General features: G+C 33.2%; 1 protein-coding gene across 1 annotated transcript in view; it reads left to right on the top strand.

Annotated features, from left to right (window-relative positions):
- Window positions 1-13,317, top strand: part of LOC110032749 (cleavage and polyadenylation specificity factor subunit 3-II) — a 98,551-nt gene that overhangs the window by 24,957 nt on the left and 60,277 nt on the right. Inside the window, exons 7-8 of the mRNA XM_020736495.1 lie at window positions 930-993; window positions 1,977-2,042. Of these exons, the coding sequence (XP_020592154.1) occupies window positions 930-993; window positions 1,977-2,042 (130 nt within the window). The remainder of the gene's footprint in view (window positions 1-929; window positions 994-1,976; window positions 2,043-13,317) is intronic.

Genomic DNA, 13,317 nt, shown 5'->3' with positions numbered 1-13,317 from the left:
GATATATGTTATGAAATTAAAGTGATTTTGGAGACTTGAACTTGCAGCAGTTGACCAAACCTAAAGAGGAAGTAGAAATATGGGAAAACAGGACTTGTTCTCAAGAACATTTTAAACACAAATTGAAAAGTACATTGCAAACTAGAATACAATTCAATTAAAATTTCTCTCGTTCTGCGTCTGATTAGCACACATTTTAATTTTTCCATCAAGAGCTTCTTAATTTAATCATTCTATACCAACAATTGACTGTGAATAATTACTTCCTTTATACAATATTTGTTGGACATGCCTTTTGCAGAATGGCTAAATGTAAACCTTGAAGTAATGCTTCTGAAAGTGGGTAAGATGAAGTCACCGTAGCTTCTTTGAAACTAATGTGAAATGAAAGTGTTTCCACAGGTGTTCCTATATTACAACAACAACAACAACAAAGCCTTAAATGCAGAAAAATGTGTTACGGAATGATTCATTCCTCAGTTTATGGAATAAGAATAGGTATTGCATCACAGTTTACATGTAAAATCACTTCACTGGTAATTTCTTCTGGATTTATGGATAGTAGAAGAGTTTTGTGTATAAATTATATTCTCTTTTAGCTCATGTATTTTCATAGTATAGTCACTTGTTCGTGTTTACTTTCCATGTAGTATTAATGTACATTTGGTTATTATTGATGGACCTGGTGGGCCGCTTCAACAATCCAAATTTTAAATAAAGGCAAAATTGGTCATTGGTATTTATGGCACATGGAGCAGTTGACAAAAAAAAAAAAAAGAAAAAGAAAAAGGAGGAATGGGCATGATTATTTGTGCTTAATAATTTTTTTGCGCGTCTTCTACCGAATTAACACTCTTTTGCTAACTTTTTTGTTCGGTTTATTATTGTTCTGCTCAATAAATATGTACTTTTGCATTCCTTTCATGAAGATCTACTTATGCAACAACAATTCGTGATTCAAAGTATGCTCGAGAAAGGGAATTCTTAAAAGCTGTGAGTAGATCAGCTCGTTTCAACATCTATTTCTGCTATTTTATTGCAAAGTATTGCACTTGAATGCTATTTACATCGCTGTACCTATTTTTCTTTGTCCTGGTACTTTGCATCTGAAGTTCATGCTGTCAATAATACTTCAGTGGTAATGCATAAAGTTCGTATGATTTAATATTCTCTTTTTCTTAAGGCAGGATTTAGAAAATTTTATTTTGTAAAACTCGGAAAAACATAAACAAAGACTGACTAGAAATCAATTGCAGTTAACATCATCGCTAGTCAAAAGACTTTCTTGGTTATGTATATAGAATGTGGAAGATGCTACAAGCTTTTTGGATCCTAATGTAAATTTCGTTTACTTCATATGAAGCCCTCATAAATAAAACTCACAAAAACTGATTTCAGGGATTTGGGCTTTGCTTTGTAATGTTTTTTTTTCTTATGATTTCATCTCAAAAAATCTGCCATATCATAAACTCCGATTTAGATGGAAAATGTGGTGCAAAAAGCTCTTTAAAACATGTGAAAGAACCTTTTTCAATCAGTTTCAACAGACTTTCAGCGTAGCTTAGAGGGTAGTGTTAATTATTTCGCACAAAACCATACCAAGTGAAATATGAGGCATATGTTGGCTGGACATCTAGAATGACAATTTCAGAAACTTTTTGTGGTTGTAATTAGGCCGTGTTGTGAGTTGAAATTATGATGACCGTTATTTTTTTTGGCCTAGTCTGCAATTGTTAATCTTATCATGGAAACATGATTTTTGTAGTTTACCCAATAAGCTACATTAGTTTTGTTGCCTTCGAGTTTAGATAAAAATTATGGAAAACATCTGTAAAGCCATCTTATGATATATCGTATTATATTTTGTGTTGTCATTTTGTCTGTTTGTTTATTTATTTATTTATTTTTATGATGATATTATTGTAGATTGTGTCACACGATTGTGTTTTTTATGTTCTGCTATCGATGATTGTTAGGTTCATAAATGTGTTGATGCTGGTGGCAAAGTTCTCATCCCAACATTTGCTTTAGGGAGAGCACAGGTATAAGCGAAATTTTATAGTATGATTGTATTTTAATTTTGCGTTTATTAGTTGGTCACCCTCTAAATTAGATAGTATTTATCTTTGTCCTGGCAAGTTCTTAATCTTCTGCATCTTCTAAGACCACCAAACTAGAAATCTTTAACACTTTCTGTGGGCTGATGCATGCGTGGCACGGTATGCCACAACTTGGATGCTCAGACACTCTGAATATGCAATTACGTCTCACTTTTTTATTCATTGCCAAAGGAATTCTTACAATTCCTAAAAACCTCTTGAACATGGTCGTTATTGGGCATATATCAAACATAACTTATGGCACTATAACTTGGCTATATTGTAAATCAATCCTTTAGTTCTGTATTCTTTGCTTTATAATTTTTATAATTAACAATGTATATATAGATAGATAAAATATTTAGAAGATGTATATCCTGTACCAATTAAGCAAAGATTGAGCATATGTTAGTAGGGTTGTAAACAAGCCAAACTTGGGCGAGCCTCAAGGCTTGTTTAAATTTTTTTTTTTGTTTATGTTTGGCTCGTGTTTGAAATGGCTTGTAAATGATCTTTTTGTGTTCAGCTTGCTCCAGGATCATTAAATCGAATTAAACTTGTGTTATGCTCAAATTTAACTCAAGCCTCATAAAACTAAAGAATATAATTAGTTAGATTATTATATTAAATTAATAAAATTATTCATTTTTTAAGATTAAAGAATACCCACACCCTTAAATTTTTTTCCATTGAAAAGCCTTTACAAAGCTTTCATGCCTAAGGTTTCTTTTATCGCCGATGTGGGATTAAGAATGAGATTAAGCAGCATGGTAATGGTCCCCGTCTTTTCTACTTGGATACTTCCCTCTGCAATGGGGAGCTGCTCGGCTGACATCTCTAGTTACATGAAGTTCAAATTTTTATTTTATTTTATTTTTTTAATTTTGCAAAGGCCATTGGGCTCTATAAATGACATTGCTTCAATTGATATTAATTTTGAGAAAAACCTGGTCAAAATTTTTTGTCATTATTTGATAAATTGAATTTAAATTTATTAAATGGAAATTTAATATGTTTACAATACAATTCATATGTATTTATATATCTAATATCCATTAAGTGTTATTTTAGGATATTTACTTACATACCACCCAAATTCTATGTACATATATAACATTAGAACTTATATTTTTAATAATTATACCTCCCATGTAATTTTAAAAATAATAAAATTTAGGTTTTTTTTAAATATGTATAAAAAATTAATATAAAAAGGTTCTAAATTAATCTATTATTTAATTATTTCGAGCCAAAACGAGCTAAACATAAACGAATAAACTTTGTTCGTGTTTGACTTATAAATAAAGCTAAAAAAATTGATCTACTTCGGCTTGCTTGCTTAACGAACATATCTAACAAGAACTATTTAACGAATCGAACACAAGTTGTTCGTGAATGACGAGTTTTTTTTGACAACCCAATATGTTATACCATTTTTAGTGAAGGGTGATGCTATCATTTATTCATGAATAATAATGGGAAATGAAGCAATGCTTAAGTTTAATAGGTTTAAATATCTTAAATGTATCACACAACATAATTGAGATATCAATAAAGGTTTAACTTCTAGAATTTAGGTTGGATGGTGATGATAAAGAAGCATCATCTGGCAGGAGGATATTTTGGAGACTTTGACAATTTTATATGCATAATAAATTTGAGTGTTGGGCAAGAAAAAGTTGTTGATATTCTGCAACAACAACAATGACAAGCTTTTATCCTACTAAGTGGGGTCACTACATGAATCCTTTTTATCAATTGTGTCCTATTGAGTGTCTTATTTTTTATTTAATTTCAATAAATTAAGATAATTTTTTATACAACTGAAATAGAAAAATACTTGGTCAATCCTACTTCTATTCGAACACAAGTAACAACTCTAGTATACATATCCTTAATGATTTGAATATAAGTCATATCAACAACTTTCTCTTCTACAATTCTCCAAAGAATTTTTTTTTTTGGAAACTTATCAGAAGCTTTTTCTAAATTAATAAAAATCATATGTAGATCTTCCTTATTCTTTCTGTACTTCTCCATGAAACCTCTCAATAAATGTATAAGTTCCATAGTAGAATTGCTCAACATAAAACTAAACTGATTATGAGAAATCTTTGTATCACGTCTTTACCTAATTTGTTGATAATCTAGAATACAAAAGTCAACATGCTACGATGGATGTCTGTCAAAGATAATTAGAATAAGTTGATGAATGATTATATAAGAGGGATGGTTGTAATAGCATTTATTGAAGATAATATTACTAAAATATTCTTCGGTGGTTTGAGCATATATAACAATAAGTAGAATATAGTCCCATTAGACAAGTAAATAAAAAAAAAAAAGAAGAATATGTTTAATATCTCCTACAATGTTTGACATGGATGACTATGATAAAGCTATTCCGTGACAACCGAGTTGCCATTAATATTGCAAAGAATCTTGTGCATCATAACAGACTAAACACACTGAGATTGATTGACATTTTATCTCTTAAAATGTTAATTATTGCATTATTCACTTGATCTACATATGATTCAGAGAGAGAGAGAGACAAGGGTTTGGTAACCACCGTAGCATGTAAGCAAAGGTGAGAGTTCTTGTCTATGGCGTGAGCACTGTATAAGAGAGGAGTGAGGGTCCAAGTGGTGAAGAGTTTTCAGGAAACAAAGGGGTAGTTGGAATGAAAGCGCCCAACTGTGAGTTGCTGCTTATGAAACTGAGAGTCAGAGATGGAGAAATCAGCAAACTGGAGCGCGAATAGCAAGCAGAGAAGTCGGCTCACAATTTACTGTTTTGAGCATTGCCGACGAGAAAGAGGTGGGAAGAGGGAGCCGAGGGGAGTGTTTGGGAGAAGATGAGGTGGGTTCGATTCTCGCATGAGGAGAATTGACGGGAAGAAGGGAGGCTGCTAGAGAAGAATAATAGAGAGATTAATATGTATTGATTAGACATTTTTTATTTAATTATTTAAATTGAGGTGGAGGTTTTTGCTTGGGTGGACTGGGCAAAAAATCATGGGGAAAGTAGGGATTGGCGGTGTCTTCATGAGGAAAAAATTGAGGAATTATTATTATTATTTATTTATAGCATCTCAATTTATGTGCCACTGATTCATGAAAAAATCCAAGAATATTGGTGTTGTCTAGATATTTTTGAAGTTCAGGCTCGTTGATGCGATTCGTAAATGGAGCCCATTTGAGCAACTTTAGTGATGGTCATGATGATTTGGGTCTAAATCGCGTGCGTCGCCCCAAAAGTCTGTTGTTTTCCTCGGTATTTTTGATATTTCAAACTCATCGACATGATCTGTTTTGCAAATGGATCTCATTTAATCAACTTTGGTGATGGTCGTGATGATTTGGGTCTAAATCGTGCGTCATTCCAATAATCTATTGTTTTCCTAGTGTTTGCTCTTTTTTATCACGAAAGATTTATCTTGGGGTAATTCTGATGCTCTAAACTCAACGATGAATTCTATTTTACAAATGAGCATTGTTTCAAGTGACTTCAAAAATGATTGACATGTTCTGACCTCAATTTACATGAACTCGCATTGTTTCATTCATTGCTTTTGTTGGTCTTAATTGAATTTTTATGTGGATTAATTATATGTGGAGGTCAGCAATTTTAAATTGCAAATTTTTTTTTTTAGGTTGTATACAAAAGGAAAGGATCGAGATAATTATAACGAGGAATTTGTTTTAGTTGTATTTCGTTAGTTGGGTAAGGTATTCAATTTTTGATTAGGAAAGTACATTTTACCTTAGTTCTATGTATTTCATTATATTTGTAGTTAAACGTATATGTAAGGTATTATAAGTTATCATTTTGCAAAGGGCACATTGTTGCTCTACCACGCATGATAAAATAGTTTTGTAAATTTTCCTGAAGATTGAAAAGCCTACATTTAAAAGCACTAAAAGGTATGTTAGCATTTTGTTAAAGTGTCGTATTTTCATTATAAGACGATTATAATTGTAAGCTTCAAACTGATGCACATATTTAATTGCATGGGAAATATGATGATTATTTGTATTCAAATGTTTAGAAATGAAAATAAATGAAGTTAAGAAGGGTGTGATATGTGAATAGGTTGACAATGATATAGTTATGATAATCTGTACAGATAGAGGGCTACAAAAGTTGGGGCATAATTAATATATTTTTGATAATCTATGCAGATAGGGAAAAATGGTCCTCAAATTTATATCCATGTTAGTTGTACAGGGTGATAAAGATGATCCTATGTGGAGACAAAAGGTTCCTCAAGCTAATATATATGCTTATGATAATTATAAGAGTAGGGCAACAAAGGTTTGTTTTTATATGATGGCCTATAAACCTAACCTGACATACATCATGTGTTCTAAAACTGAAAGAAGAGCTTCCATATATGTTTGGTAATAATTGAAAAGAAAAAAAAAGAGATTTATAAAAAATTAAACTAGCATAATATTATTTGTGCGTATGGGAAAAGTTATGTTTATAATGTTGTAATATCGAACTTTCTGTTAATGCTTATTTTAGTTAAATGTCTTATTTACTATTAAGCCAACTTTTATTCAGGAAATTTTATTTTACAATAATTACAAGACATTACAATAATCTATGATGTTTATTATTATTCTTAGATTATTTGAATTACATATTAGAGTTGTTTATCATGTTGAACTTCTTAGTTCATCAAATATTACGCTGAATATTGTTATTGATAAATAAAAAGGCAAAGTTGAGCTTGGTTGAAAATCATGTTTTGGTCAAATACTTTATATTATGGAAATATTGATCTTATGTAAATTGTCTCGGATGTTTATTGGGTGCTCTATAGCAAATGAATAATAAAATTTTAGAATGTTTCCACTTGATATGATTGGGTTTATAATTAGATTTTAGTGACAATCAAATTTATGTTTTATGCTTCGGATTTTTAAATGATTAATTTTATTACTCTGTTCTGATGAGTATAACTTAGAATGTGTTGGTGATAACTTAATTCAATGGTATTTTGCTCGTTTTTGTTCTCTTTTGGATTGACTGGGAGGTGCCATCAAAGAAGTGCAACCCTGGCTAGTACAATTTCAGGATGTATTCCCAACAAAATTATCCTTGGACTACCTCCCATGCAAGATATCCAACATATAATAGATTTTATTCTTACTTTTGTTGTCCCCCATCATTCAACTTCATGAATGAGATCAAAAGATTTTAAGGATTTATAACACTAAGTAGAACTTTTTATTAAGGGTCTGTTTTATTAGTGTGCTAATCTTTTAGTTATTCCTGCTTTACTAATCCTCACTTAATAAAACCTGAAATTTTTAGTTATATATGCAGAAATTTGTAATTAAAAAAAAGATAATGAAATTTTTGAATATTAAAATTATTGAAAATAATTTTATGGACAATTAAATTTTGGTTTCTCAATAACATGTTGAAAATGTTATTACTTTTTGCTGAAATTTGTTTATTTAGCGCGTTGTAGAAACAAATATAAAAAACAAATCAATTTCTTATAAACATAAATCAGTTGCATTAACAAATTACACAGTAGTGATTTAACAACTGATTTGAGAGTATGTTCTGGTCAATATTGGAAAATTTATTGTCTTAGTGCTAATATACATGACTCGTATACTCTTTTAAACTTGAAAATTTTTAGTACGAAGACGGTCTCAAATATAAGGCTGGGATTGTCCACACTGAAAAAGCAAATGAATGCTGTAGTGGATGCAACAATTGTGTCAATATCCTTGATGGAATAAGCGACAAGCGGCGGCGTTGCTAGAAGCAACATGTGACAACGCTGAGAAGCCCGATTGGGTAGAGGGAAGCTCTTGCATACGTGAGGTTTGCATCTTTGATTCATATTTGAATCGTCTATTACAACGAAAAATTAAGCGCCAAAGGCGCAAATCACAACTAAATTGAGACTAGTCATGCCTTGACGCGTGCCTCAAGCAATGTGATGTGTACACCTCGCTCAAGCTGCTCGAAGTGTATGCCTCGATGCATTTTTTGTTAGATTTATGCTGATGTTGTTTTCAAGGCATGCCTTCGATTGCACAATTTAAACACTGCTTCAAAAGTTTGATTTTAAAGTTTTAAAAAGTACACCTAAATGTACAAACTTGCCTCAAGGGCAAATTTGTGGTTGAGGGCACCCTAGATATTATAGGATGTACATTTCACCTAAAAAGGATAAAACCAAATATTCTATAACATCTCAAAGAACACAAAAGTGGATTTTATGAATTTTGAATTTATTTTGATTCTTAATCCTAGGCTAGTTAGACAATAGGATACTCTTAGAATGTTTCTCTATTACTATCCAGTGAAAGAAATTCGAGTATTAATTTCTTGATTGTATAGATTGAGCAGATCTTGACAAGCAGTCTCGGTTCATTTGCGAGAGGAAGACGACGAATCGATGTCGTCCATTTTACGTGAATAAAATGAACAACTCAGATATAATCAAACTGCGATTTTGTTTTTCTTGCCATGCATGAAGTAAGCCGAGTGTCTTAATGATTGGCACCTTATAAACTTTTGTCGCATGTAAAACATGTGCACAACCAATTTACTAATTGTTTAAATGAATAAATAGTTCAAAAGAAAACTAGAAAAAATAATCAATAAATCCTAGAAAATTCAACTTATTTAAAAACTAGTCCAAATTTGATGGAAAGCTTCTATGGTGGTCCTTGATTGGATTTGTTGCAATTAAGTTTGTTTGCTCGTTCATGACGAACCATCCCTGCTTGATCTTATAAGTCTCTTTGACACCAAGTCCTTACTGAATCTTGTTCGAAAGCTCATTGAAGCTAGGGGTTCTTTGGCCTAGAGTGGGGAATTAGGAGGTGAGGATTTGAAGAGACTTAAATCTAACCTCTCTAATTTGGGGTCTAGTTATAGATTGCGTTGGTTGGCGCTTTTTGGCTAGGTTGGTGGTAGGACATGTAATTCCTGCTTCCAGGTTTTCAAGTCATTGGGGATGAACCATTGGAGCTCTGCCAAGTGGACAAGGGTCATTTGGGGAGAGGCAGCTTGCCTTAAGTAGTTAGGGTTGAACCAACTCAGGACAAGTGGTTCATCTTGGTTTGGTCCCAAGCTGAATACCTTGTGGCTGAGTTGCATTTGGTTTGATTCATCTTAGGGAATTGTCTAAATGTGGTTTAATGGTTTCATTGATTCTGTTCTTAGTTAGATCCATGTATTGAACTTATTAGGCCTTATAGTTGGGTTGGTTTGGGTTTGACATGGGCTGAACCAGGTTTCGATGGGTTTTGGCGTGTAGTTGGCTCAGTTTGGATTAAGACAAGTGCACATTGGATCCAAATTGGTTTGAGTCAGTCTAGATGAGCTGCTAAAATATTTTTAAGTATTCTTCGAGCTATTGAACTAAGTCTGATCATCCATGGTTTTGATTTAAATGTGTGATTTAACTATTACTTTATGTAAGCTAATTCGCATATTTGAATTCAAATGGATCATGTGTTTGAGTTTAATTGATCATTATAGATTTTTTAACAATGTTTTAATCAAGCTTCATTTGGCTAGATAATTTTGATTACTTTCATGCATATCTATTAATGGCTCAAATAGGACCCTTAACTTAATTCACACTCAAATCTATTTAATTTTTAGTATGTTCAAATAATGATTTTTTTGAATTTGGCTTCATTTAATTGGATTTAATTTGGATTTAAGCAGCCTTAATTGAGTTGACCCATCATCCTTTTGATTGGTCATGTTGGTTTAATTAACTACACTATGTAGCTTAAAATTGGATTCAGTTGGTTAAATTTTGAATTTGTTAGCCAAGGAGAAAATTTTAATGCATTTAATTGGGTTTGGTTTGCTTGATTTGATTGATTTGATTTGTATTTCAAAGAGGTTCTAGAATAGTCTACTAGATCAAAATAAGCTAGCCCAAGATTTTTCGTGTTTGGGTATTACTCAAGTATGATTCTCAATGAGTTGTTAGTTAACTTCATTGTGAATTAAAAGCTTGAGCATTGAAATTTCATTTGATGAGAGTCCCATAGGGTCATCATAGGTTGACTTAGTCAAACTGGGTCAATCAAGCCACTTGATTCAAAGGTTAGCAAGGGTGGGATCTAAGGGATCCTAAGATGTATTCTATGGCCTTAGAGAAGGTTATTGAGTTTTTAAGGTCCAAAGTATTAAATATAGTCCAAGGGTATCCTAGGAATAGTTTTGTTTGCTTCTTGGTTCTTGATGACCTAGTTGTGGTCAGCTAAACTTCAATTAAATGAATTGAAGATTAATTTGTGTTCAACTTAAATCAAGGAAGATAAATTGGTTTGGTTTGATTTGGGCTTAGTCACTAGAAAATTATATTAAGAGAACTTGTAAACGAGCTCCTACGCTATGTCATGATCCCTAAGAGTAAGAATGACATTAAAAGATGTGTCAATCTCATTAAAAATGAGGTCAATATCCCTTGAGGCCAACTAATCTAGAACGACGTAAGGACCATAAGGCTAGTATCAATGGGTGTCTGTTCACATTTAAAGCCATGCATGCTATGGGTCTAGTCTAATAAGGCTTTAGTTGTTTAAGATATATGAGAGCGCTGTGTGTCTAGGGTTAAAAACTCACCAATACATGGTAATTACAGACAATCATGCATGTTTCTAGTTGATATGAATTATTAAAGTTACCAAGAATTAGTTACATTAATTTAAAATTATGATAAAGGCATACCCAACACATGAAGCTTTCGCCAAAGCTGGGTTTGAGGAAAGGCTTGTGCACTATCTTATCCTCATAGTTTTATAAAGATTGCTTCTGTTACTCTTTAACTTTTTTATTACAATATAGGCACTCAAATACTATTCCAACTCCATCCTTCTAATTTACATTTATCATTCCTTGAAAAATGAATATGAATATTGTAAAGTATTTAACGTTCAATTATTTAGTTTATCCTTTAAAGCAATTGTTTAAAATTGCGTAATTGGGTATTACGGTGTTTTTCGCTTGTGAGGCGAGTTGTAAGCCTCGAAATGGTTTGAGTCGTAAGCCTCATAGTTTGAAAATTATGCAAACCAAAAAAAGGGGTAAAAAAAGTGTATTAGCTTATATATATATATATTATAAAGACATATCATGGCATCGTCTTCCTCGATATTGCTCTGCTAGCGTTTCCCCATTATGGCGAACTCTGGTTTTGCTCCACTGTTCTTGCTCGATCTCCTTTCATTTTCTTTTGCTTCGCGTGTCATCATCATCGCGGCTTGTCTTCTATGGGAGTGCGTTCGTGCGGTAGGCTAAAGGGTCTTCTTCGGCGGCGTCATGCGCGTCTGTGCAGGATCGAGTCAAGCGGTGTCCTCTGTTTCGTGGTTTGGAGATGTCTGTTTCTGTGGCGTCTGCGGGATCTATTCTAGTGGCGTCCTCTTTTTCGCGTTTCGGCGGCGTTGTGCCAGTTTCGCGGCGTCCTTTTCGCGTCTGCAGGTTGAAGGATCGACGCTTATTTTGATGGCACTTTCTTTTTCTTCCGTTGATCCTAACAAAGCTTCCTTCACCCACGTGGTGGGTAATCATCTTGTGGAGTATACTCTTGTCTTCCCCTCAAGCTATAAAGAATGTCGAGATGATACGAGTGACAACCTTTTCTTAAGAAGATAATTAGGAAAAATGGAAAAACAACACTCTTTTTCACTGATTCAGAAATTTCAACTCTAACTGAGAAATTCAAGTTCGTTCTTATCAAGAAATTTTAGTAAGGGCACCCACCTATGAAAGTTATCAGAAAGGGTTTTGACGATCTCAAACTTGTAGGTAAGTGGAAAGTGAGACTTGTTCATGGGAGACATGTGTTACTCAAGTAGTCTTCTAGTTTTGACTTGAATCATGAGTCTCCTACTGTTCTGGTATGGATTAGTTTACCTGGTCTCAAGTTAAATTTCCTTACTCTCTTGGATTAGTTTACCTGGTATGGATTAGTTTACCTGATTCTCTACTCTCTTGGAGCCATACTTGGGGATCCTATGAAGCTAGATTTGCCCAGCTTTAACCTAACCAGGCTTTCTGTGGTCAGAATACTTGTGGAAAGACATATTACCTTACCTGATATTACTGAAGTCTGGCTAGACACAGCTCACAATGGATACTGACACAAATTGTCGTGGAACATAAACCTTTTTATTGTACCCACTGTAAGATGTTTGGGCATACACTTGATAATGTCCCAGACTTCATCCAAATTTGAAAGTTAAAGCTCAAGTAAACAAGGAGGGGTTTAACCCCGTTGCTATGGATACATCTGCTCAACCTGTGGAGGAAGTTCCCACAAGATAGGATTTGGTGTCTGATTTGCCTGTGGATCCCCCCTCGCCAATGCTGCTTCTATTTCTGCGACTGATGTGATGCCGGATGGCTCTGCTGGACAACCTACATCTTCAAACCTTATTGATAACATTACTGAAGGATCATTACCTACAAAGGAAAGTGTTCTGACTGGTACTCAGGTGAACCTTGTAGCTTCTCATCTTGAAAAACATCTGGAGCAGAGGCGACAACTCATACTTCACATACACTAGAACCTATTGTGCTTACAACGGTTGATAATCTCTCTACTACGGTTCTACCACCTCATTCGAACGTTCAATCTTCGATGAAGAATGACAGGTTTACACATTTAGGAGGAAGAAGAACAATGGAGACATGCTTGAACTCAGGAATCTAAGGGATGATACTTTGGTTACTTCGGGTAATGATACACACTTCACAAATTTGTTAGCTGGCTCCCTTTTGAGAACCAGAGGCAGAGGCAAGACTAATTTAGGGCGTCCCTAATTATATGTATTTTTTCTATTTTTGGAATTTTATGTGCGTTGTACCGTATGAGTTGGGTGCCTTCTTTTGGGCCCACTCATACAATATGTTGATATATATATATATATAATAATAATAAAGACATTAACATTCTAGCATGATAAAAAGTGACATTATGTTTTCTTGAAATAAAAAATTACATAAGTCGTAAAATATCATGTAATAAATTGCACAAAATAAAAAGTATAATGTCAACATAACTTATAAGACATCTAACAAATATTAAATCTGAAATGAAAGTAATATAAGATATCAAAGTAAGACAAGTTGAGTTTAACATAATAAACTACTTACTCTCTTATTATACAACCAAAATAATAGCATCAACAGATCAAAAGAATGATATAATAAATAA

The sequence above is a fragment of the Phalaenopsis equestris genome, unplaced genomic scaffold, assembly GCF_001263595.1.
Source record: "Phalaenopsis equestris unplaced genomic scaffold, ASM126359v1 Scaffold001018, whole genome shotgun sequence".
Taxonomy (NCBI): Eukaryota; Viridiplantae; Streptophyta; class Magnoliopsida; order Asparagales; family Orchidaceae; genus Phalaenopsis; species Phalaenopsis equestris.
Note: the sequence above shows the minus strand (reverse complement) of the source record. Positions and strands in the feature narration are given on the sequence as shown.